Here is a 27831-nt window from a genome sequence, read left to right as displayed (position 1 = left end):
CACTGTTAGCTGCAACTGATGGCTCTAGGTTGCAATACTGGAGGAGGAACAGAAAATAGCAAAGTCGTCCACAAACAAGGAGCACTGTACTGGACTCCTCACTGTAGACTTTATCTGTTGATGGCTATGGCAAAGAGGGTAACGCTTAAAACACTGGCCTGGGGGACACCGTTCTCTTGCTCAGTGATCATACAGTGTTTTACCAACGCGGGTCCGAAAAAACCGCTGAGACGGGAAAGACCGAATGAAAATGGGGAGGCAGCCACGAAAGCCCCATTGATGCAGTTGTGCAAGTATACAGTGTCTCCAAGTAGTATCATATGCCTTACTGATATCAAAGAAGATACCAACACAGAGATGCTGACGGAGAAAAGCCTGGTGAATAGCCGCATCTAGGAGGGTCAGGTTGTCGACCGTGGACCGAAATTTTAGGAATCCACACTGAAAGCGGCTAAGGAGCTGTCTGGTCTCTAACAACCAGACCAGACGACGGTTAACCATCCGTTCCAGGGTCTTTCCGCCAAAGCTTGTCAAGGCGATACTACGATAACTACTGGGACATGTGCGGTCCTTTCCTGGTTTGAGGAGAGGTATGAGGATTGCCTCCCTCCACGAGGTGGGGAACACTCCTGTCTGCCATATCAGATTAAAACATTCGAAGAGGATTTCCTTTGACGCCGCTGGCAGATGTCGAAGCATGGAGTACCGGATGCGGTCGTAGCCTGGTGCAGTGTCAGAAGTCTCAGTAAGTGCCGATTCAAGTTCCCACATGGAGAAAGGGGAATTGTAGGCCTCAGAACTGTTCGACCGAAAGTCCAAGGTCGCTCTTTTGACAGTCGCATGGTTGCGACGAAAGGCTGGATCCTGGGTTGCAGTGGCAGTACTTTGTGCAAAATGCTCTGCCAGCGTCTAAGCAATGGTTCTGGGTGTCGATTGGAGGCATCCCTAGTTCAGGACTGCAGCTATCAGTAAACGGCTATGTTTGCCTGAAATCCTCTGGATGGCTTCCCATACTTTTGTGGAACAAGTGGAACGATTGATGGAGTCCAGGAACTCCTGCCATGACCTTTTCTTGCTCTCTTTAATGACACGGCGTGCCCAGGCTCTCGCGATTCGAAAGGTGGTAAGATTGACCGCTGTTGGGCGGCGTTTAAATCGGCGAAGAGCCGCACGCCTGTCCCGGATGGTTGAACAGCAATCTTCTGTCCACCAAGGCACAAGGCGCCGCTTAAGAGGGCCAGAAGACTGTGGGATGGAGAGGTCAGCAGCATGATGGATCACAAGTGTGACGTGATCCACTCATTCCTGTACGCTGTTGTGGCGTTCAAAAACAGCCAACCGGGTGTACAGTGGCCAGTTAGCTCTGCCAATCATCTACGATGACGGCCTATGCTCCAGCAATACACCGTCCAGGAGATGAATGCGGATGGGGAAGCGATCGCTGGAATGAAGGTCGTCAATGACCTCCCAATGAACAGAGTTGGTGAGGGTTGGAGAGCAGAAAGATAGGTCAATGGCTGAGAATGACCCAGTAGCAGTAGAGAAATGTGTTGGAGTACCTGTGTTGAGGATGCTCGAAACTTGAGATGTTAGGAGGCTCTCCAAAATTCGACCTCGAGTGCAAAGAGAAGTGGAGCCCCACAGGACATGATGGGCATTGAAGTCTCCCAGGAGGAGAAATGGGCCGGGGAGTTGGTCGATAAGGTCTGTGAGAGCGTCTAAGGTCATTGTATCCAGAGGATGTAAATAAAGCGAGCAAACAGTAAGCCTCCCACGGGAATGAATTTCAACTGCAACTGCTTGCAGGTCAGTATCCAGGGGGAGAGCAGAGGTGTGGTGGTCATTATTGACAAACACGGTAACTCCGCCTTTGGCTCTTTCTCCAGTCAGGTCATCTTTGCGAAACAACATACTGCCCCTTAGTACAGGAGCATCAGAAGGTTTGAAATGCGTTTCCTGTAAACACAAGCACAGGGGGCGTTGCCGCGCTAGGAGGTTCAGTTCCTTCACATGTGCCCGGAACCCATTCATGTTCTACTGTATAATGGGAGCCATCTATCAGGGTGGGAGTACGTTCATTCTCACTTTCTGTCGGGGAGGAGAGCCCACAAGAGGTGGAGGCTCAGTTCGAGATGATTGTCCCAGTCTGACATCAACCTCCATCGCCTCTGAAGAGGAGTCGAGAGAGACGTCAGAGAGAATGACATCAACATCAGCAGACTGTATAACTTCAGTCTCCTTTAGCGGCCGAGTCTTCACCTTTGGCTTTGGCTTCGATTTTCAGGCCTGCGGTGGCATTGGAGCCAAAACAGCAGAAGCAGTAGGGGGTGTAGCAGCGCTGGGCAGTACACAAGACTGGACCTGGGAAGGGCAGGAAGTTCCATGACGTCAGCTACCACGGCCTGGTCAGAAGACCGGGGAGGAGCAGCAGGCTTCACAGGAACTGCAGCAGCACACGTACATTGACAAACACAGGTGCTAGTGCTGACAGTAGCGACCTCCGTTTGTGTAGCGGCATCGGTTTTCAAGCCTGGCTGTTTCAGAACGGAAGAAAAGGGAGCAGCGAACGTGGGCAGCTGCTGGGACTTGAAAATTTTCTTTGCCTTACCGTACGGGATGCGTTTGGTGGTTTTAAGTTCCTGGATCTTCCGTTCCTCAAGAAAACTCTACATTCCCTACTCCACACAGGGTGATCCCCAGAGCACTTGACACACTTGGGAGGAGAGGAGCAACCAATGCCCTCATAGGCGGCTTTACCACATTTCCCGCAAGTGGCTTCCCCTTTACAGTAGTGTGTCCAAAGTATTGGCATTTAAAACACCGCATGTGGTTGGGGTAATAGGGCCGTACACTGAGACGTAGGAAACCTGTCTTCACATGCTCGGGCAATTTGGTGCTGTTAAACGTAAGGATAAACGAGTCAGATTTCATGAGAGCACCATCCACCCGTTTCATAACGTGTTGCACGTCGACAATTCCTTCCCGGGACCATTCAGCCTTCAAGTCGTCTTGGGGAATGTCAATGAGATCTCTGCAAGTCAAAACACCTTTGCTGTAGTTCAAGGTGTTGTGAAATTCAATCGCAAACTCCCCAAGAAATTGTGCCTTATAAGGTTCTGGACTTGCTGGGAGCTAGATGTTTCAACCAGCAAGGTACTATTTCGCAAGCGCTTTACAGACTTTAACGTGCCAGCAATACCTTCTAAGCCCTTCTGTATATAAAATGGCGAAACTTTTCAAAACTCCCATCTTTTCTTTTAATTATGAAAAACACATTCTGCGAAGCAGCATGCGTTCTGTTACTACTACCTGAATCAGGAGGACTGGCTACACGAGCCTTCTTGTGAGATTGGGTGTTAGAACCTACCAGCGGCCCACCCTTTCCGCTGGGAGGAGAAGAAGAAAAGTTCGAGGGTTCCATCTCGGTTTCACGAGTAGCTAGGGAACTAGGAGTCCACCTAGACAGAGCCCCGCGTGCCTAGGTAAGCCGTATACAACTGAGGTTCGGCAGGTTCCCCAGAGGTTGCCCGCTAACGACTGTTCCACTTCAATAGCCAAGCATCTCATCAGCCCGCAGCACACCTTGAGATTGAGGGGTTATTTATAGAGGTTTATTCCATCCTCGCGATCCAGGCAGTCAAGCCAAGATCCCCAATCCCTGAGACACACAACATTCCACCACCGCGCCGCACGGTGGTCGCGGAAGTATGCTCAGAGCTTACGGTAACGGGCGACTGTCGGCGCTTACCAGTTCCCAGCTCAGGAACCCCGGGGTCGCCAAGCCCGTACCCAGCAAATGAATGCTGAGCCCCTGGGGGCTCTTGGGGTGGATGTGAGGTTCAGGTGTACGTGGGGGTATGGCCCAGGAGATCGTTTTGTTATTAGGTCTAGGGAGTATTGGCTCTGTTAGGCCTTCACCATACAGGGTGAGGAAGTTCTCATCACTGCAGATGCATCTGCAGTGGGTGGCCAGTCTTTATGGGTGCATCTTTTGTTGTGGAAGAGGAGGCAGTTGTCAAGGTGCAGGTACTGTTTAGGTTTGGTGGGTTTCATGTGGACTGAGGTGTGAATGGCCACCGTCAAACTGTTGCCAAAAACAAGGTGGACTGCCCAGTGGCAGAACATGCAGCAGAGTACAAACGCGACATTTCAATGGGTGCTTCACAACCCATACCATCAGGATCGTCGGCACCAACGCCAGCTTTTCTGACCTCATAATGGATCCTTCATTCACCTCCCTGGCATAAACATAAGGTAACTCGCTGTTCCCCCACACCCCACCTAATGGTGTGTGCGTGTGTGTGTGTGTGTGTGTGTGTGTGTGTGTGTGTGTGTGTGTGTGTGTGTGTGTGTCTATATCTCCTATAGGTTGAGAAAGGAATTTCTTCCAAAAGCTAGTAAACTAAATCTCTGTACATTTCGTTGTGTATTTGTAGACGACGCAGCACTTCTGCCTTTCAGTGAGTCGCCTTCTTTATGCTTGAATAACTCGTTACCGAACTTCCTGTACATTTTATAAGGAAGTCATTTCCAGTAGCCACAATGTAATCTTTATTTGCTAGTATTTAGATATGTCTGCACAATTTAACGGTTAGGAAGTCTTTTCTGAAAGTATCTGTATAGAGTGTAGCCATGTATGGAAGTGAAACATGGACGATAGACAGTTTAATCAAGAAGAGAATAGAAGCTTTCGAAATGTGGTGTTACAGAAGTATGCTGAAGATTAGATGGGTAGATCAGGTAACTAAAGGGGAGGTACTTAATCGAATTGGGGAGAAGAGCAATTTGTGGCACAACTGGGCTAGAAGAACGGACTGGTTGGTAGGACATTTCTGAAGCATCAAAAGATCACAAATTTAGTATTGGAGGGACGTGTGGTGAATAACAATCATAGACTGACACCAAGAGCTGAATACACTAAGCAGATACAGAAGGATGTAGGTTGCGAATGGCTCAATTGGCTCTGAGCACTATGGGAGTTAACATCTGAGGTCATCAGTCCCCTAGAACTTACAACTACTTAAACCTAACTAACCTAAGGACATCACACACATCCATGCCCGAGGCAGGATTCGAACCTGTGACCGTAGCAGTCGCGTGGTTCCGGACTGAATGTAGGTTGCAGTAATTAGTTCGTGATGAAGAGGCTTGCACGCGGTAGAATAACATGGAGAGCCGCATCAAACCTGTTTTTGGACTCAACACCAACACAACGACAGCAACGTTGCCTGTTTTGGGTTGCAATGCTATTTCCCAGTGAACATGTGGGTGTTGTGAACAGTGACTCTTATTTCCGTATAACTTATCATCAATAACGCTGTTTTCATAAATAACTGTTTCACTTACGTCTAGGTGACGCTGACGATCATATGGCATACAGGAGCCATATGCCAGCTATCTGTTGTTTTGGTCTTCAGTTCGACGACTGGTCTCATGCAGTTCTCCATGCATCTCTTCATCACCGATTAACTATTGCTACCTACATTCGCTTATTCTATTCATCTCTTGAACTCATTCTACGATATTTACCCGCACAGCCCCCCCCCCCTCCCCCCTCTAGTACTAAATTGATGATCCCTAGATGTCTCAGAATGTATGCTACCAAGCTGATCGCCTCTTCTAGTCAGGTTGTGCACAATGTTTTTTATATTCCCAATTCTATTCAGTAGCTCCTCTTTAGTTAGTCCGCAGCTCGTGGTCTTGCAGTAGCATTCTCGCTTCCCGCGTACAGGGTCCCAGGTTTGATTCCCCGCAGGATCAGGGATTTTTCCTGCCGCGCGATGACTGGGTGTTGTTGTATCGTCTTCATCATCATCATTCAACCCCGTTACGGTCGGAGGAAGGCAATGGCAAACCACCTCCATTAGGACCTTACCTCCTCCAGCAGTGCGGGTCTCCCGCATCGTCCCCTATGCTCCTCGTAGTATGGGACCTCATAATCTTCATCATTAGTTACATGATCTACCCATCCAATGCTCAACTTTCTCCTTTAGCACTACATTTCAAAAGCTTCTATTTTTCTCCTCTAAACTGCTCATTGTCCATGTTTCATTTCCATACACGGTTACACTCCCTATAAATAATTTCAGAAAAGACTTCCTAAAACTTAAATGTATAGTATTGGTTAAAAACAGTCTTGGTTGCAATTTTAGGTTTTTTTATTTTTCAACGACTTGATTCGCCTTATTTAGGCAGCTTAAGGTTATCTTTTCTAGACGGACGCGAGAGGCACCAAGATAAGCATAACGCGTTTCCGTTCACAGGAGCGAGTAACAGTAAGTTAGCTACTACCTGAGCCCCCATCTTACTGTTAGTCGCTCCTGTGAACGGAAACACGTTATGCAGATCTTGGTGCCTCTCGTGTCCATCTAGAAAAGATAACCTGAAGATGCCTAAATAAGGCGAAACGCGTCGTTGAAAAATAAAAAAAAAACTAAAATTGCAACCAAGACTGTTTTTAACCAATACTGTTAAACACTGGTTTGCTGTTATGCCACATATGGACTGGAAGAATTTATAAATGTATATTCTCCTCTGCAAAAACACTTTCCTGGTCATTGGCAGCATGCATTTTATATCCTCTTTATTTGAGCCATCGTCAGTTATTTTGCTGTCCAGATAACAGAACTCGTCTAATTGAAGTGTATCGTTTCCACATCCCATTTCCTCAGCAAAACCTGATTTAATTCGATTACATTCCATTATCCTCGTTTTGGCTTTCTTGATCTTCATCTCATATTTCATTTTAAGACACTCTCCATTTCGTGCAACTGCTCTTGCAAGTCCTTCACTGCGTTTAACAGTATTACAATGATACTGGGAGGCCTCAAAGTTTTTATATCTTCTCTCTGGACTTTAATTCTTTCATTCCTATTCGAAATTTTTCATTGATTTCCTTTATTACTTGCTCAATGTACAAAATGAATGACGTCTGAGATAGGCTACAATCTTGTCTCAGTCCCTTCTCAACCACTGCTTGCCTTTCATGCACCTCTACTTTTATAAATGCCGTCGGGTTTCTGTAAGAGTTGTAAATACCCTTTCGCCCCATGTGATTTATCCCAGCTACCTTCAGAATTTCAAAGATACGCTACCAGTGATCATATCCGAGAGCGTTATTAAAATCTACAAATAGTATAAACTTAGATTTGCCTTTTCTTAACGTATCTGCTATGACAAGTCGTAGGGTCAGTATTTCCTCACGTGTTCCTACATTCCAAACTGATCTTCCCATTGGTCAGATTTTACAGATCTTCCATTCCAGTGTACGAGATTCGTATTAGTATTTTGCAACCATGACTTATTAAACTAATAGGTCGGTTGTATTGACACCTATTAGCGCCTTCCTTCACTGAAATTGGAATTGTTATATTCTTCTCGAAGTCCTAGGGTATTTCACCCGTCTCATAGGTCTTGCACAGCATGTGCAAGAGCTCTTTCATGACTGGCTGTGACAGGGCTGGCAGTGGTTCAGATGGAACTTCTACTCTCAGGTCCTTTGTTTAGACTTCCGTTTCTCATTGTTACGTCAAATTCTCCTCGCAGTATCATGTCTACCATCTGGTATTCATCTGTGCCCTCTTCAGCTGTCTGTCGTGAAATAATATTACGTTGCCTTATAATCATGTAAAAATTGGTGATCATGCATCATCTAAGGATTCCAAACAATTAGCACGACAAATTTCATATCATAAAACATTACGGACCACATTTGCTATTCGCACAGCTGAAAATTGCTGGAAAACAGGAAGACGAGAAAGGCCACGTCGTGCAGATATGAGCTTCAAGGACTGGACGTTAGTTAACCGAGGCACTGGAGCGTGCGGTTAACAGGTGGCGTGTGGTGAGCTTTGGCGCGTTTAGCAGGGCAGACGGCCACGCGATCACGCGAGGCTGCGGCCACAGCAGAGCAGGCAATACGAGCTCCAGTCGCGTCCAGCATGGAGGCCCGGGCGATGCTCGCATTGGTCGCGGCGGTCAGCTCCGCCGCCAACCTCGCCTCTGCAAACCTCGCCCTCGCGGTGAGTCTCCACCATCCTGCTTTATTCCACTACGCGATGCTCCTACGTCATCCCCCCGTTTCGAATTTACATTGTTTCTCCCTCCTAAGGCAACGTTGTCATCATCGGAAGTCACGTACTTTGTGACTACCGTAAGCGTGATTCTCGTTCATCTAGGGCAATACCTACTTATTTCGTGTTTCATATTTTTCGACACAAGTTCCTACTAGAGAAATATACTGATCAATGAAACGTCTGTAAGGCACTTACTGTTAGATAATCTTAGTCGAGATAAACATAAAACTATGGTGAAATTGTAGTTGAAGCTCAATAAACCAGAGATATTCTCTGTTCAAGAAACTAAGTAGTAGGAACTGACCAGCTTATAGACGTGATGCTTTGTTACAAAAGTAATGAGTAGGAAATAAAATCAGATTTTGCTGCTCTCTCCCTCTCTCTGCCAGTCGCGGTGGTCTAGCGGTTCTGGCACTGCAGTCCGGAACCGCGGGACTGCTACGGTCGCAGGTTCGAATCCTGCCTCGGGCATGGGTGTGTGTGATGTCCTTAGGTTAGTTAGGTTTAAGTAGTTCTAAGTTCTAGGGGACTTATGACCTAAGATGTTGAGTCCCATAGTGCTCAGAGCCATTTGAACCATTTCCCCCTCTCTCTCTGTCACATATAAACATCGTTAAGGTGTGTTTACGCCTGTGCTGCTTGCCGCTAGTCGTCGTGCGGCTGTAACTCGCCACACACCGAAGTAGAGGCGCCCAGTGTGAACAGTGACGTGAATGGAATCACTAGCATGCACATTGTTAATGTACATTTTTAGCCCCTGCATGCAGTACTTTTCCAGGCTTCTGCTGAGGCCTTCACGACTTCCGTCACGGCTTCGAGGCCTACGAAGTCCCCACCTACGTCACCCCCAGCAGCAATCCGCTACCTCAGCATACATCCAGCGTTTACTAGACTGCGTCATCCGATTCCCTGCTTTTTCGAGAGGCATATGTAACATGTCCCCAAACTGCTGTTGATGAGTCTTTTTTTACGGCGTATTTGGTACTAATGTGTTTGTAAATCGTAATTATGTTCCAGAACGTCGGTGGGGACTTTTTTTTATTAATGATACAATGGACGAAATTTCCAAGTAGCCGTAAGATAACGTTGTGCATTTCTGTAGGAGACGAGATATTATGTGGCAAAAGTATGGTATTAAACGTCACGTCGCGGCCATCAGTCCTTTTTATGAAGGCTATTTGGTTTCGTACATTATCCCAGACAGTTTACTTACCGTTGCATAGGAAACGATGATTGGTAGTCAACTGCATTACATGTCTGATACACGTTTGTATTCCTTAAACCGATAGAACAAAGTTTGTCATTCGTTCAAACGATGTCATTTACAGCCTTATACCACGCGCCTTGTACATCAGTGGACGAGACCTTATTATGTATATTCCGCCAGATGATTTTCCAATTTTGGTCTGGATACTTGAGTTCCATCGTATTTCGCTATTCGTTAGTTGAAAGACGATTCGTTATATATCTGCCAGTTCTTTTGTGTTTGTCCACGATGAATGCATCCAAGTAACTGAGCTCTAAGCAAACCTGTCGGGTATGCTTTAATTTATAATTTATTCTACCTATATGTACAGGTGGTTTCAAACATTCCCGTTGGAGTGTCTTCAATAGTTGGGATGTGATACTATTGTGATTGTTCTCTATCAGTTCAAGTATTCATTCAACAAATAGTGCCGTGTTCATGCGACGTATGTTGATCTACCCCAGTCCTCGCTCTTCAGGTTTTAGGGTGAGATTACCCACAGCCACTCTGAAAATCTCGCCCTGCCAGATGAATCTGCAAATAATTTTCATGACGTTTATTGATATTGCCTTAAGTATTGGAAATATTTGCCCCACATATATAGCTTTGGAGAGCACAGCGCAGTTAATCACTCTGATGTTTTGTATCCAGTTTAAATCTCTGATACTATTTAGAACTAAAGCCCCTTGGATGTTCGCTAAAACATTCCTCCAGTTGAAGGTTGATGTTTTTAATAGGTCTCTGAAAAACGTAACCCCTAACTTTTTGTGTTGGTCAACCAACTTCACCCGCTCTATGTCTACGTGTCGAAAACCGTTGAGATTTAAAAACGAGTTTTTAGTATCATTTATTTTCGCCCCTGTGGCGGTGCAGTAGAGCTCGACCAGTGCTGTCAGTCTTTGGATATCCTCGTAACTTCTAACAACTACTCCGACGGCATAGGTGTAAGCGTTGGTCACTCGATTTTCACCTGAGATCGTTATGTCCCCTGGCTCGTTATTCAATCGACACAGTAAAGTTTCTCAAACCACGATGTATAAAAGCATTGACAGTGGACGTCCTTGCGGAACGCCACTTTTGACCTCTATGGGTTTCGTATAATGATCGTTGATAATAATTCTAGTTTTTATTCCCATCAGGAGATTTACTTAGACAACAATAAAACTTTCTGTCAAACCCATCTGTGTCATTGTGTTCATTCTGTCAAAGCCCTTCGAAAAAACAATGAAGGCCGGACAGGCTGTTGCAGAAGAAGTCGAAAACAGTCCGATTATATCCCTATACTCTCAGACCGTTTTGTGTGTGTGTTGGGGCTTAAGGGCGCTCAACGTCGAGTTCATCAGCGCCCTGACACACATTAAAAGAACGAATGTGGACAGACATAAGAAACTGTAGCATACACGCAAAGAAAGCAGGAAAAGAAGGAAAATGCTACATAAGAAAGTAAAACGTAAGGAAAGGGAAAACACAGCCACAAGAATGCCACAAGAAATTGTCATTGGCTGGCCACTTACATAAAATATGGGCGAGCTTGTCACACAGTGAGCACATTAAGATCCTAAAATCTTTGTAAAAACAGTTGACATGGCACAGAACTTTAAAACTTCAAACCACATTCGTCCGAGTGTTGCCTAAAAGAGATGGCAGGTCCGCTGGCAAGTCAGCTGCGGCCCGCTGGTCAGAAAATAAAACGCAGTCCAATAAAACTTGGCGCACAGTGACCTGGACACTACAAGCACCACACATTGGAGGGTCCTGCCACTGGAGCAGGAAGCCATGCGTCATAGAGCTGTGGCCCATCTGAAGCCGAGTGAGGTGAACCTCGTCCCGTCGACGGGGCTGAAAGGAAGTACACCACACACGCGTTGTGGGCTTCACTATACGGAGCTTATTGTCAGTCACTTCCAGCCACTCAACCTCCAACCGACGCATGACTCGTGAGCTCAACAGCGAGGTGAGTGCGTGCAGGGGGATAGCACACTGAGATACTTGTGGATCGAGACATGCCTCCTTGGCTGCGAGATTTGCCCTTTCATTCCCAGCGATGCCGACATGCCCCGGAACCCAGCAGAAAGCCACTGCCTTCCCAGATCGCTGTAGTTGGAGGAGGGCATCCTGGATGGTCTGGACTATTTTATCTCATGGATACAAACGTTGCAATGAGTGAAGGGCAGTTAGTGAATCGGAACAGACAAGATATTTCGGACAGGAAGAATGTCTCATCTGCTCCAGTTCCCGCGAGATCGCAGACAATTCTGCATCAAAGACAGTAAAAGTCTGAAGCAGTCGGACCTTGAGGACACGATCCGGAAAAACAGCAGAGCAATGAACGGAATCCCCTTGTTTCAACCCATCTGTAAAAACAGCTACATAGTCGTTGTGCTCAGATGAAATGGCATAAAATGCTGTATTAAAAACGGTGGCAGGAGTGCAATCTGTCTTGTACTGCAATAAATCTAAAATCACTCCGGGCCTCTTCAGTAACCAGGGTGGCTGGCGGTTAGAACCCAGGATTTGGGGTTGTACAGACTCCACACTGAAGGACTCTAACTCACGTTGCACACGGATCCCAAATGGCAACGTAGCCCGGGGACAGTGGTGAAAAAAGGCGATCCAGAGGTGGATGAGCAACAAGATGGTAAGCAGGCGAGGTGGGAGCTGCAAGAAAGCCTGGCGCCCCAGAAGGAGCTGCCGCCGGATGGTAAGTGACGGTTCCCCAGTCTCAGCACAGAGTCTGGGTATGGGACTGGTCTGATAAGCACCCATGGCCATTCGAATCCCAGCATGGTGGACAGCTTCAAGGATCTGCAAATAAGACAGCTTCGCTGATCCATAAACTGTGCACCCATCGTCCAGCCGTGAGCGCACAAAAGCTTGATAAAACTATAGAAGACGCACCCTGTCCGCTCCCCAAGACCTGTGGCGGAGGAACTTGAGGATGTTCAGTGGGTTCAGGGTTCTGGATTTCAAGTCGCGTATGTGTGGCAGCCATGCCAACCTGGAGTAAAAAATTAGGCCCAGAAACCGCACTGTGTCTCTAAAATGTAGGACAGTATCCCCAACATACAAGGCAGCCAAAGTAAAAAGACGACATGAGCAATTAAAATGAACACAAACACACTTATCGGCAGAAAACCGAAAACCCGTCTTCGCAGCCCACTCCTCTAACCGCCTCACTGTTAACTGCAACTATGGGACTAAGGGACTTAACTTCTGTGTTCATCAGTCCCCTAGAAACTTGGAACTACTTAAACCTAACTAACGTAAGGACATCACACACATACATGCTCACGGTTGAAACACTGGAGGAGGAACAGAAAACAGCAAAGTCGTCCACAAATAAGGAACACTGTACTGGACTCCTCACTGTAGACGTTATACTGTTGATGGCTATGGCAAAGAGGGTAACACTTAAAACACTGGCCTGAGGGACACCGTTCTTCTGCTCAAAGCAATCAGACAGTGTGTCACAAACTCGGGTCCGAAAAAGCCGCTGAGACAGGAAAGACCGAATGAAAATGGGGAGGGGTCCACGAAAGCCTCATTGATGCAGTTGTGCAAGAATACAGTGTCTCCAAGTAGTATCATATGCCTTACTGATATCAAAGAAGATAATGATACAGTGATTGACCGCTGTTGGACGGCATTTACATTGTCGAAGAGCCGCACGCCTGTCCCAGATGTTTGAATGGCACTCTTCTGTCCGCCGAGGAACAAGGCGCTGCTTAAGAGGACCAAAAGACTTTGGTATGGACAGGTCAGCAGCATGAAGGATCACAAGTGTGATGTGATCCACCCATTCCAGTACGCTGTTGTGGCGTTCAAAGACAACCAACCGACTGAACAGTGGCCAGTAAGCCCTGCCAATTATCCACGATGGCGGCCTCAGCTCGAGCAATGCACCATTCAGGAGATAAATGCGGATGGGGAAGTGATCGCTGGAATGAGGGTCGTCAGTGACCTCCCAGCGAACAGAGTCGGTGAGGGTTGGAGAGCAGAAAGATAGGTCAATGGCTGAGAATGACCCAATAGCAGCAGAGAAATGAGTCAGAGTACCAGTGTTGACGATGCACAACACTTGAGATGTTAGGAGGTTCTCCAAAACTCGACCTCGAGCACAAAGAAAAGTGGAGCCCCACAGGACATGATGGGCATTGAAATCGCCCAGGAGTAGAAATGGGCGGGGGAGTTGTGCGATAAGATCTGTGAGAGCCTCTAAGCTCACTGCATCAAAGAGGAGGTAAATAAAGGGAGCAAATGGTAAGCCTCCAACGTGAATTAATTTCAACTGCAACTGCTTGCAGGTCAGTATCCAGGGCGAGAGCAGAGGAATGGTTGTCATTATTGACAAACACGACGGCTCTGCCTTTGGCCCTTTCCCCAGTCAGATCATCTTTGCGATATAACGTATAACCCATTAGTACAGGAGCATCAGATGGTTTTAAATGCGTTTCCTGTAAACACAAGAAAAGAGGGCATTGCCGTGCTAGGAGGTTCAATTCCTCCACATGTGCCTGGAATCCATTCATGTTCCACTGTATAATGGGAGACATCTATCAGTGTGGGAGTCCCTTCATCCTCACTTTCTGTTGGGGAGGAGAGCCTACAACAGGTGGAGGCTCAGTTTTGGGGCGAGATGATTGCCCCAGTCTGACATCAACCTCCATCACCTCTGACTAGGAGTCGAGATAGACGTCAGAGAGAATGACATCAACATCAGCATACTGTATAACTTCAGTCTTCTTCAGCGGTTGAGTCTTTACCTTTGACTTTGGCTCAGATTTTCTGGCCTGAGGCGGCACTGGAGCCAAAACCTTAGAAGCAGTATGGGCTGTAGCAGCGCTGGGCAGAACACAAGACAGGACTTGGGAAGGGGCAGCATGTCAGCTTACACGGCCTGGGGCCTGGGGGGGGGGGGCAGCTGGCTTCACAGGAACGGCAGCAGCACACGTACATTGACAAACGCAGGTGCTAGTGCTGGCAGTAGCAACCTCCGTTTGCGTAGCAGCATCAGTTTTCAAGACTGGCTGTTTCAGAACGGAAGAAAAGGAGGCAGCGGACATGGGCGGCTGCATGGACTTGTAGATTTTCTTCGCCTCACCATACGGGATGCGTTTTGTGGTTTTAAGATCCTGGATCTTCCATTCCTCAAGGAAATCTCTGCGTTTCCTACTCCACACAGGGTGATTCCCAGAGCAGTTGACACACTTGGGAGGAGAGGAGCAACCAACTCCCTCATGGGCGGCTTTACCACATTTCCCGCAAGTGGATTCCCCTCTACAGCCGAGAGTAGTGTGTCCAAAGTGTTGTCATTTAAAACAGCGCATGGGGTTGGGGTAACCAGGCCATACACTGAGACGTAGGAATCCTGCCTTCACATGCTCTGGCAATTTGGTGCTGTTAAACGTAAGGATAAATGATTTAGACTTCATGAGAGCACCATACACCCGTTTCATAACGTGTTGCACGTCGAAAATTCCTTCCCGGGACCATCCAGCCTTCAGTTCGTCTTGGGGAATGTTAACGAGATCTCTGCAAATCGCAACACCCTTGCTGTAGTTCAAGGCGTTGTGAAATTCAATCGCAAACTTCCCAAGAAACTGTGCCTTGGAAGGTTCTGGACTTGCTGGAAGATAGATGTTTCAACCAACAAGGTTCCATTTCGCAAGCGCTTGACAGATGTTAAGGTGCCAGCAATGCCTTGTAAGCCTTTCTGTATATAAAATGGTGAAACGTTATCGAAAATCGCCTTCTTTCTTTTAATTATGAGAAACACATTCTGCGAAGCAGTTTGCATTCTGTTACTAGTAACTGAATCACGAGGACTGGCTACACGAGCCCTTTTGTTGGATTGGGTGTTAGAACCCACCAGCGGTCCACCCTTTCCGCTGGGAGGAGAAGAATAAAAGTTCGAGGGTTTCATCTCGGTCCCACGAGCAGCTATGTAAGTCCACCTAGACAGAGCCCGCGTGCCTAGATAAGCCATATACAACTGAGGTTCGGCAGTTTCCCCAGAGGTTGCCCGCTAACGACTGTTCCACCTCAACAGCCATGCATCTCATCAGCGCGCAGCACACCTTGAGATTGAGTGGTTGCTTATAGAGGTTTATTCCATCCTCGCGATCCGGGCGGTCAAGCCAAGATCCACATTCCCTGAGACACACAACGTTCCACCGCCGCGCCGCATGGTGGTCGCTGAAGTATGCTCAGAGCTTACGGTGACAGGGGACTGGCGGCGTTTACCAGTTCCCAGTTCAGGAACCCCGGGGTCGCCAAGCCCATACCTAGCAAATGAATGCTGATCCCCTGGGGGCCAGACCGTTTTAAAATTATTCCGACCAGGTAGATGTTTTATGGGAACCAATTACTGTATCCAACACTGGTCTACGTCTGTTTTTAACCACCCTCGCAATTATTTTATAGTCAGCATTCTTTAAAGTAATTGGCTTCGTTTTGGTTATGTGTTTTAGTTCCGTATTTCTCCCTTTAGAAACTAGAACGGTAATGCCCTCTTTTAATTCTTTAGGGATAGGAACTCCCTTCAGTGTTTCGTTAATAACCTCTGCACATTTATCAACAACTATGTGCCAGTATTTTAATTAAAATTCTGTAGCTAAACCATCAGGACCTGGTGACTTTTTGGAGGGTACACTTTTACTGATATCATCTAAAACGTCTGCGCACCTTGTGGCACTATTAAGATCCCTGTTTTGTTCCTTAGTCATGTGATATTCTAAACCACTGGTACGGAGAAGCTCTTTTACAGAGGAAGGGTTATACTGGTTGTCACTGTATGAAATAACATAAAACGTGATGTCCTTTGATACGTCAGAACACGGCAGTCTTCAGCTCGCTTTGTCGCTATAGAAGTTCTTCTTCTGTTTTTCTCATGGTGTATGAGTTGGTAGAGTGTTGTTTTTTCTTCTTCAGCTGCAGTCTGAATACGGGATTTTATTTGCAAACTCTCTGATTGTCTTCTTTTTAGACTAAGTATTTGAGCCTTGGTTTTGTTGACATTTAATCTAACTTCCTCGGTAATCGGTTGGTCATGAAGTTCATGCAAACAACAGTAATGAAATTCCTCCGTTTTTCTAAACCACATCACTTTTTCCCGTCCATAAGATATCAAAGTTGAACGAAGATTCTTTTTTGTACACAGTGTCCACCAGTCAATTGTGGACCTGTATCTACGACGCTGTCGTAGAGAAGCCTGCCACGTTCCTTCGACCTGCTCAGCGAGTGCAATATCGTTCAGCATATCAATATTTAATTTCCATAATGGACACCACCAGTATGTTAGCTTTTTTGGTAGTACAATACTACACCTCACAGCAAGATGACCCAAGAAAGAAGTAGGTATCAGTTCAACTGCACTAATTTTATGTGCTAAATTTGATATGACATATGTGCGGTCTATCAGGCTTTGGGCATTATTGGTAAAGTACGCATATTTTACGGACAATGGGTATTTTATTTCCCAGACGTCCTTCCATTGCAGCTATTGCACTAGGCTCGCCAGTTCGGTGGAGTTACTGAAATTGGGGTGTTGATCTTTCCTGTGTATAGCACACTTCCAATCTCCACCAATAATAACTGCCGCAGGAATTTTTTTAGTAAATAAACAATACTACGTGTAAAAAAATTGGCCCTGTCACGTCGAGCATTGTTTCAGGAAGGAAACATTAACAACATTTACGGTGAAACACGCATCTGTGATTATGATTCCTTCCTTAACGAGGATTGCAGTGCCACATGCCCTTCCTGAGGCAACATTTAAAATTTCTTTGAATCCCGCTATAGAAAATCTTTGGAAACTGACTTCTTGCAATAGCGCCGCCTCTATATTGGACTGATATATAAAATCTTTGGGAGCGGATGTATTTGTGTCGCTCTGTATCTAATTTATGTTTATAGCCGTGATGTTATGTGTTTGATCCACTATAGCAAGTTGATAGTCTATGGGTTACTCCGATTACACCATTCGTTTCGACATTCTTACGTACATTCATGTTATGATTCCGTAATATTCCATTTCATGTGACTTATTCAGAGGAATTTTATAGTTCTCAGTGTCGTCTGCCCAATGCAAACTTATTTGCTTAGGATAGTGGCTTGTTTGGGATCCATTTTCTTCTTTGTTTCCTGAAGGGATCGCTTCTGACTGCTGCATGTATCATCAGCGGTGGTCTTGCTGGAACTCATCTTCAATCTTTCATGAACTCTTCCCATAGCAGCTGTGTCTTTCGCCGGTTAATCTTCGTCCATACTTCGAAACTTCTCCCCTGCAGCTGGTGCCAAGCTTTCCAAAGGCGGATATGCGGTCCTTCCCTTTTTGTTACGTTTCCTGGATTTCCAGGGTGACCTCGACCGCTCTGGAGACGAAGCTGGGGACTTCTCAGAGGGCTCCGACGATGGGGTCGTCCAAGGAAACCTCCCTTTTCCAGCAGATTCACGACTATCTTTCGCCATTCCTTGCAGGGAAATTTATTCCTGCTCTGGAACATCTGATACATTGGAACTACTTTCTTTCTCAGCTTGTGCTCAGTCGTGGTGTCGTTCCCAGCTCTGTTTTCCTTGACCCCCTGATTCATCTGGACGGCTGTGACACCAGTATCTGTCCCGTTTCCAGCTCCTCCTTCGTCTTGCACCCCGTCATTGGTCGTGTGTATTACAGCACTGTCGTGTTGTTCTCCCTCGGCTGACGACTGTGTGGTCCCCAAATCAGATAAAGGTAGTTGTATATTCGAAACGTAAGAGGGACCAGCAGGAGCGACAGTTTCGTTGTCATAAGTGACACTGTTTAGTGCATCATTGGCATTCTTCAGAGTCATGATTTGGATAACTGCAGGTTTAGAGGTGTCCGTAGTGTGGGTATCGAAGTAAGTTGCCCCTGCGCCTCAGAAATCTGTTCCGTCGGTAGCGTATTTGTCATGGCACCCACCTACCTTAACTTAATTCGAAACAGCAGTAATTTGCCACAGCCTGGGGGATGTTTCCAAAATGAGATTTTCACTCTGGAAGAGTGAAAATAGCATTCTGGAAACATCCCCCATTCTGTGGCTAAGCCATGTCTCCGCGACATCCTTTCTTCCAGGAGTGATAGTTGTGCAAGATTCGCAGAAGAGCTTCTGTAAAGTATGGAAGGTAGGCGACAAGGTACTGGCAGAAGTAAAGCTGTGAGGACGGGTCGTGAATCGTGCTTGGGTAGCTCAGATGGCAGAGCACTTGCCCGTGAAAGGCAAAGGTCCTCAGATCGTATGTTCAAATGAATGAGTCAGTTAGCTTTACATGATTTGTAAATGGTCTGGGTAGGTCCAGTGCTTACTTTTAGTGTACATACTGTAAATTCAATAGAGGATTGGTTGTAATCATGTTTAGTTTGACGATCTCCATTTAAAAGAAAATTACGAATGTTCGTTTTCGGATCGACCTTTCAATGTTAGAGTAATAAAGGGCAATGCACAAATATTGTGTGTTCGCTCACAAGAAACACGTTAAAACAAGATATTTTAAAGTTATACAGTTTACAAAAAATGTTTCATAAAGGCATCGATGAATTTTGTCGGTGGGTGTTGATGAGTCATTCAGATGTGGCACTATTGTGTTCACTGATTGACACTTCACTGACACTTTTGATGATAGTTTATTTACAGGGGGACACTGTAATCTCTGTGTGGTGATATGTGGTGTGAACTGACGTGCGTCGCTGGTGTGAATTACCTCTAGTGCGTCTGCAATATGATCCATGGGCGTTCAGCTTTCTTGTCGATTTGCACTGATTGCGAAGTACAGTGACGTCGGTGTATGGCATGTCTGTTCACTCTAACTCACGTTGCACACGGATCCCAAATGGCAACGTAGCCCGGGGACAGTGGTGAAAAAAGGCGATCCAGAGGTGGATGAGCAACAAGATGGTAAGCAGGCGAGGTGGGAGCTGCAAGAAAGCCTGGCGCCCCAGCAGGAGCTGCCGCCGGATGGTAAGTGACGGTTCCCCAGTCTCAGCACAGAGTCTGGGTATGGGACTGGTCTGATAAGCAAGGTAGAGCGTTGCATTGATGGGCAGTCTCACCTGGTGTTCTGCGCCGGGACAGATAATTGTTTGGTAAGGAAGTACACAGGTTTTATGTGGTGCAGGCAGTGAATATTAGGAAACCTATACTTCTTTTGCGTTGACGAAAAGTATGTTTATCCGGCCCTATTTCCGTCTTCGTGTATTTGAGTTTCAGCCATTAATTTTAGTGTTCCTAATTTCCTTGTTTCGTGATCTTCTGTCTCTTGTAAACTATTGTAATTAGGTAAGGAATATAGGTCACTGTGAGTTAATTTGAATTTGAGAGTTGGTTTAGGTTTTGCTTCGGAACGGGGGCTCCGTAGTTGCCTCGGTTCCCTTGAACGGTGTCAGAAGACACAAAACTATTGGGTTCGTGAAGTAAAAGTCACTCATTAAGCTTTGATGGCGCTACAAGGAAGCGATAAGGGTTTCTTTTGCAGTACACAAACCCCATCTGTGTAAAGCCTGCCTGCCACCGCAGGCAGGCTGTGCTCCTGTCAGTTTCTTTGCCATGTCATCTGCTGTCGAAGCCTTGTCGAACATGCCACCACTCTATAGATCATTAGCAAGCTGCGCGGGCCCAGTTGGTACCTGGGAGTTCGACGGTGTGTGTCCGCTGTCCCGTCACCTTTTGTCCGTGATGCGCTCGCCAGGAGCGGTTTTACCGTTTGCGTCCATACCAGCAGTTGGGCCACCCCAGCACCTGGCTCCTTTTGTCCAGTGTTACCTCGAACAGCTCGTTATGCTTGTGCCGGTCATTTGAATACCTGCACCCACTAATGCACTCAGTCTAAAACGTCCATACCTGTAAATGGAATTACATAACCATCGTACATTACACTGATTGTCTATTGAGGATAGATGACAGTGCCTTTTAAGGCAGATGTTCTTGTTTAAATTATTATTTTAGCTTTAATTTTATGAGTACATGTACTTTATGCAGCTCTCATTTCCCCGGACCTCTGTTATGTGGGAGAAATATTTTTATTATGATATGCAGTGTACTCCAATACCAAGGCCCATGCCACATTGTAAATACCTGTCTACGCTACTTGTTGAAGTTGAACATCAACAAACACAAATAAAACAAACGCACTGGCCAGTGTGTTTACTCTACTCTGATTTTACTTACACCCGTTTTTGTTTCTACAACCTCAGAAGCATTCTTCCGATGTGTGGTTCTCTGATTGTGAAAGTTGTGTGGGTGGGAAACACGGTTAGTCATATTTGCTCAGTTGGTAATCCAGCTCTTTCTTGTGGCGATCGCCCTTAACTGTTTCTTTGTTTGGTACCTGCAGACAGATGAATCTTTTGCGTGATACTGTGATGACTGCCCAGTATCACGGCTACCGCAGTGAGATCTTGTTAGTACATTCTCTCAAGCAACAATTTTCGGAACTTCTGTGCCTGTAGTTGTCGTGTTAGCCATCTGTATTTAATCTTACGTGACCAAGTAACTATACCAAACATTCTGACACTAAGTTCCCACAAACTTCTCAGACTTTACCGTGTTCATACGCCATCACGCAGATGAGGCCACCATTATTAATCTTCCGTCTCATTAACCTCAATTAAGAGTTTCACTCTACATTTTCACTGTGCGTTCTTACGTAGTTTACGCTGAGCAAGCCACCAAATTATATTAACATCAACACTTCTAAATAACACGGGAGGCATAAACATTTGTCTCCGTATATAATGCCTAACAAACGACACACTGGTGACATCCTGTACTCCCGCAAATTAAATATTTCTTTACAGTTTGTTGTTCCGAAAACTGTCATCGAATTTGTACAGGTAATCCTTTTATCACGCACCCATATCACTGTGAATATATTTAAAGAGAGATAGCTTTTCTTAAGTAAACTCAGTGGGATTGTTCTATCTTTCACAGGCACAGATAATATGGGTTCACTGAATGGTTTTGTACTTGCTGGTTATCAATTTAACTATTGTTCTTTCTACCACAGCTTAATTCTAATCATTTCATACCAGACTACTACATTTGCTTAGTCTTTAATTTATAAATAACCTATACAATGGACTCCCATTCTCCATTTACTAGTTTACCTTTCCATGTTTTCACTCCAACGTATTTATGTGGCTTACGTGATGTAAGCCAAGTGACTCCCCCGTTTTAATGGATTCCAAATCCACTGCGATCGAGTGTGCTAATCGCCTAATCAGTACAGGTCAGTCATAGGCAGCGAAGAATTTGTTTATTGGAAAAGCGCTAGGATTTTACCAACACTCGTTGGCCAATAACAAATTCTCATTCATTTGCTTTGGTATCTGCAGGCGTCTCGCTCTTCTCTCCTGCCACACGAATGTTACATTGCGCCTCTGCTACGAGGGCTCTATGCTGTTGTCGTTTCCTTGGCGGGAAATCAACTAGTTCCCTTATTCTGTATGGAGCCTGTCTATTCTTCAGTATGGAGATTGGCGGTATCGAAGTGGTGCTATGGGGAGTTCATTAATGACATCCTGAAACTTTTTCAGAAAGACATCCTACGTCACATGCCTTTTGCCACAGTACAGACGGCCAAGGCTCCCTGCGTCCTTCACTGTTCTCTCCAAAGGATTCGAACTGGGCCTAAATCTACAGATGAAGATAGGTTTAACCTTACGTCTCCTTAATGTTCTCTTCGAAATCTCTGATTTATATTGGGGTCCATTATCTGAGAGAACCACTTCGACTGGTCTGACCTGAGTTAGTAAGTCTTTAAGGAATGCTTTGCTAACAGTGCGACCCGTGGCTCTCTGAAGTGGTCAGCATCACTTATATGTGAGTTCTAACACCACTAGACTGCATTTATATCCCACTGGCGTTGTCGGCAAAGGACCCATGAAATCTGTGGCCGCGATATGACGCAATTTCTTGGGTACTATAAGATACATCGGGGCTTGCAAGGATACAGTTGTCGTTTTGCTGATGGCCAATACTTCTCTTATACTACTTTCCATGTTTCTGAAATAACATATCCCCTTCAGTTTCAAAAGACGTTTACAAGCACCAAAGTTTGCATAGCTTAAGTGTATGTACCAAATGAGTTTATTAATAACTTCTTCTGGCATACACACCACCCACAATGACTCGTAGACGTTTGTTCTTTAAAAGAGAATTGCCTTTCTAAGGAGGTAATTTTGGCGTGTATTTGCCTGGGCACGATCCCTCCATTTTTTCTCTATCTCGAGTAAGTTGGGATTTTTATCCTGCACTATCCTTATATTTTGCATCGTGGCAGTGATGAAGTTTTCGAATGCTACCTTTCGGAGGTAGAACAACGAATAATGTTCGTGTTCTATTTCTTCTGCTTCCTGCTCCGTTATGCCTATGGGCCAACGCGACAGTGCAACGACAGCGAAGTTAGTGGAACCTGGCACGTGCACGGTTGAGAATTCATACTCTTGTAGTGTAACAATCCAGTGTGACAGTCTTCCGTAAGTGAGTTTCGCGGTCAGCAGGAATTCAAGGGCTTTATGATCGGTATAAACTTCCGTTTACCTACCGAAAAGGAAATACCTAAATTTTTGAAAGCTCCAAATTATGGCTGGTTCCGTTACAAAACAATATCTTTCGCTCTTCGTCAGAACTCTGCTCCAGAACGCAATAGTTTTATGTACTCTCTTTCCGTCTTGCTCGTACTCCCGGAAAATCATCACCCCTAATCCTATCTTTCTCTATCCGTCGCCATTCAAAAGTCCTGAGACAAATCCGGGTGCGACAGTGTAGGAGCAGCAACAAGTGCTGACTTGAGAGCATGAAACTCACTGGCTGCGCACTCATCCCATACCCTCTGTCATCTGACAGAGGCGGGGTGTGGTCAAAGAAGTGATATAAATGAATTTTTTGTAAAAACTGGTTACTCCTAAGAAGCCCCTTAGTTGTTTTCTAGTTATGGGAGCTGCAAATTCCGCAACAGCTGCCATGCTTTCTGGATCGGGAGAGATCCCATCACTAATTATGACGTGACCAAGAAAGTGCAGCTGACTGCTCGCAGAACACAATTTACTAATATTTGCTGCTACACCACGTTGTTTTAGTCCGCCCAGCTATCCTCCCAGTAGTGTATTATGTCTTTCCTACGTATTCCCAGCTATGAGCACGTCATCGACATAACATGTGATTCTTCCATTGAGGTTTGAGCTCAATATGTTACCAAAACCTCTGATGAATGCTGAAGATGAAATACTTAATCCAAATGACAAACTTTGGAATTGGAAGCACTGTCCATATACAAGAAATGCAGTGTATCTGCGGCACGCAGGATCGAGTTCTATCTGCCAAATGCTTGATCTCATATCCAATGAAGCAAAAACCGTAATCCCATGGAATTTCTGGTGCAGTTCCTCTGACCGCTCAGCGCGATCTGTTTCTGGCACAATAATTGTGTTTATTTGACGCGAGTCTAAAACAAGTCGGATTCCACCATCCTTCTTCTCAACCACTCTTAAAGGTCTATTGTATTCGGATGTCGCCGGTTCAATGACGCCGACGCAGCAATTTTATCTAATTCTAATAAAACCCTGCCCCGGTATGACCATGGAATGACATTGGGTGGAACACGAAAATGTCTATGTTTCTTCACATTAAATCGGTATTGGTATTCTTTTATTACCCTGATTTAGGTAAAAAGACTTCTGCATTGTTGTGCTGTGCCAATTCCAGCCCCTGCTTATCGGTTCCGTGTACGTTCTTTAGTGCTCTTACTTTTGTGTAGAATTCCTCATTATATTCTAGCAATTGCTCTCTCTCTCTGTCATAGAAGCTTCCTTACAAGTTTTCTTTTCACAGTGTATATTGTCCTTTCCTGTCTGCTGGTCCCTAAACTGCAATTTTTGGCAGTTTGCCGGTATTTGTGCCTTTATGGCTTTTTCGTCAAACCTGATAGTGATTTGGTCATTTTCTCTCACTGTTAATTCAGCCCTTCCCAGATCTATTATCGCCTTTTGAGCAGAGAGAAAGTCAACACCGACAATTATGTCTGCTGTTAATTTTGGTATAACAAACAGATTTGAGGTAAGTTTATGTCCTTGGCATTCAAATTCGATTTGTGTCTGTTGTGAAATCTCTTCTGCTCTTCCCCATTAGTTTTGCCTGTCACCTTCAACTTCCGTACTGCTAGTGTTGGTGGATTCACAGAGTTCCTGCATTTGTTACATAGTGAGTCTGATATCGCCGACAGTTCACTCCCACTATCTATTATTGCAGTGCAGTTAATGTCACCTATTTTTATTCGGATCATAGGGTAAATTTCCGTTCTACCTTTTCGTCCTCTCTTCTAACAGCACTTTTCCTACATCTTCATACTTTAATATATACTCCTGGAAATTGAAATAAGAACACCGTGAATTCATTGTCCCAGGAAGAGGAAACTTTATTGACACATTCCTGGGGTCAGATACATCACATGATCACACTGACAGAACCACAGGCACATAGACACAGGCAACAGAGCATGCACAATGTCGGTAATAGTACAGTGTATATCCACCTTTCGCAGCAACGCAGGCTGCTATTCTCCCATGGAGACGATCGTAGAGATGTTGGATGTAGTCCTGTGGAACTGCTTGCCATGCCATTTCCACCTGGCGCCTCAGTTGGACCAGCGTTCGTGCTGCACGTGCAGACCGCGTGAGACGACGCTTCATCCAGTCCCAAACATGCTCAATGGGGGACAGATCCGGAGATCTTGCTGGCCAGGGTAGTTGACTTACACCTTCTAGAGCACGTTGGGTGGCACGGGATACATGCGGACGTGCATTGTCCTGTTGGAACAGCAAGTTCCCTTGCCGGTCTAGGAATGGTAGAACGATGGGTTCGATGACGGTTTGGATGTACCGTGCACTATTCAGTGTCCCCTCGACGATCACCAGTGGTGTACGGCCAGTGTAGGAGATCGCTCCCCACACCATGATGCCGGGTGTTGGCCCTGTGTGCCTCGGTCGTATGCAGTCCTGATTGTGGCGCTCACCTGCACGGCGCCAAACACGCATACGACCATCATTGGCACCAAGGCAGAAGCGACTCTCATCGCTGAAGACGACACGTCTCCATTCGTCCCTCCATTCACGCCTGTCGCGACACCACTGGAGGCGGGCTGCACGATATTTTGGCGTGAGCGGAAGACGGCCTAACGGTGTGCGGGACCGTAGCCCAGCTTCATGGAGACGGTTGCGAATGGTCCTCGCCGATACCCCAGAAGCAACAGTGTCCCTAATTTGCTGGGAAGTGGCGGTGCGGTCCCCTACGGCACTGCGTAGGATCCTACGGTCTTGGCGTGCATCCGTGCGTCGCTGCGGTCCGGTCCCAGGTCGACGGGCACGTGCACCTTCCGCCGACCACTGGCAACATCGATATACTGTGGAGACCTCACGCCCCACGTGTTGAGCAATTCGGCGGTACGTCCTCCCGGCCTCCCGTATGCCCACTATACGCCCTCGCTCAAAGTCCGTCAACTGCACATACGGTTCACGTCCACGCTGTCGCGGCATGCTACCAGTGTTAAAGACTGCGATGGAGCTCCGTATGCCACGGCAAACTGGCTGACACTGACGGCGGCGGTGCACAAATGCTGCGCAGCTAGCGCCATTCGACGGCCAACACCGCGGTTCCTGGTGTGTCCGCTGTGCCGTGCGTGTGATCATTGCTTGTACAGCCCTCTCGCAGTGTCCGGAGCCAGTATGGTGAGTGTGACACACCGGTGTCAATGTGTTCTTTTTTCCATTTCCAGGAGTGTATATCCCTGACCTTATCCATGCTGTTTTCAATCTGTTTCTCTGACTTGCCCTGTCTCTGGCCTAGTCAGTGTTCATTTCCCCCTTCTGCCACCTGCACCTGTACACGTCGAGGATTTGGTGGACGAATGTCGACTCCTTGTCCCTTCTCGGCGCGACCATTTCTTTGCCATACCTTATTGGTATGTGTGCGGTTGCTGTTTCTACTATTGTTCCACTGTCCACTATTGTTCCATGTGAATCCTCTCTGCTTGTGTGTCTGTCTACGATCTCTATTATTTTCCTAAGTGGGATTGCTCCTGGCTTCATTGTTTCGTTGGAAATTTTGCTGTAGTTGTCTGTAGCCATCATTGTTCCAATCCTGGCGTCTAATGATTGTGTTTTGATTATCCCGATTCGGATTCTGGGTTTCTCTTTGATTCCTTTTGTCCGTGTCCTGCTGTTAGTTAAAGGCAAATTCTAATTCTCTGAGCGTGCCTTTAAACAACTCCAAATTGTCACCGCACCTACCGGATAGCGTTTGCTGATAAGTTATTGGTAACTTCATGTAACGTAGTCGAATGATTCCTGCTGGACTGCACGGTTCATCTAAGTATTGGTTCTATTTCGTCATGTTTTCAAAAAAACTTGACCAGACTGGGGAACTCTGAATTTTCGAAATTCCTGCTCATCATCATCTCTTGCTTAATTCGGTCTTGCGTTACTCTAGATCAGTAATTATTGAGAAACGCTGTGCAGAACTCCTCAGATGTCTTACAAGTTCTTGCTATGTTTCTCATCCATTTAGTGGTTGTACCTTCCAAGTACGAGCAGACAAAATCTAATTGGAAACTGAGAGGCCAATGGGGTGGTAAACTCAGATAAAATTGTCCTATAACATGGGGTGTAAAATATTTCCGTCATCTTTATAGTGTTGGAACCTTCTGACTGAAATGAGGAGGTTGAAGTAAACATTTTCTTCCGGTGTTTTAACTACTCTCATTGGTGGGACTTTGCGTCTTTCGCACGCTTCCTCAGGTCCGCATTTCCGGCTCTCTTCACTCCTCATTTCTACAGCGCACTCAGTATTATTCGATAGGTGTGCAGTAATACGAATTTACGGGATGCAGTTGTCCATGCCGAATACGGCGTTATATATTCACCTGGTTTTGCAAATGCGGGGCTGCTGGATTTTGTGTGGTTTATGGCTCTGACCACTATGGGACTTAACATCTGAGGTCATCAGTCCCCTAGAACTTACAACAACTGAAACCTAACTAACCTAAGGACATCACACACATCCATGCCCGTGGCAGGATTCGAACATGCGGCCGTAGCGGTCGCGTGGTTCCAGATTGTAGCGCCTAGAACTGCTCGGCCACCTCGGCCGACGAACATTTGTATTGAGACTATATTTCTTCAGCTAGTTGTTTCATTTCCCTTTTCATGCTTATTCGGAGTTGCCCTAATTCTGCCTTAGGTACTTCATCGACGGTATCTCTTTGGCACACAACTGCGTCTCTTCGACGCACCCTATCCTACTCTGCGATTTATACATTGCCCGTTTTCCTACTTTTGCGGTTTGTAGTGTCTCCTCCTTAGTAACAAGAGCAATAGGTTTCGCGTTTCCTGCTATTTATTTAGCTTCATTAGAAGTTCTTTTCATCTCAGCTACTTCGCGTGCCAATTTGGCTTGCAGTGTAACTACCTCGTCTTCGACGTCTTTTGCTTCCGTCTTAATT

At 46.0% G+C, this 27831-nt stretch overlaps 1 protein-coding gene across 2 annotated transcripts in view; it reads left to right on the top strand.

Moving 5' to 3' along the window:
- Nucleotides 1–7881: 7881 nt before the first annotated feature.
- The window catches only part of LOC126154581 (uncharacterized), a 129747-nt gene continuing 109797 nt past the window's right edge, over nucleotides 7882–27831 (top strand). For both annotated transcript variants that reach the window (XM_049916157.1, XM_049916156.1), the window contains exon 1: nucleotides 7882–8021. In XM_049916157.1, coding sequence (XP_049772114.1) covers nucleotides 7941–8021 — 81 coding nt within the window. In that variant the 5' untranslated portion in view covers nucleotides 7882–7940. The remainder of the gene's footprint in view (nucleotides 8022–27831) is intronic.

This window comes from Schistocerca cancellata, unplaced genomic scaffold (assembly GCF_023864275.1).
Source record: "Schistocerca cancellata isolate TAMUIC-IGC-003103 unplaced genomic scaffold, iqSchCanc2.1 HiC_scaffold_1096, whole genome shotgun sequence".
NCBI lineage: Eukaryota > Metazoa > Arthropoda > Insecta > Orthoptera > Acrididae > Schistocerca > Schistocerca cancellata.
This window is presented reverse-complemented; position numbering and strand designations above follow the sequence as displayed.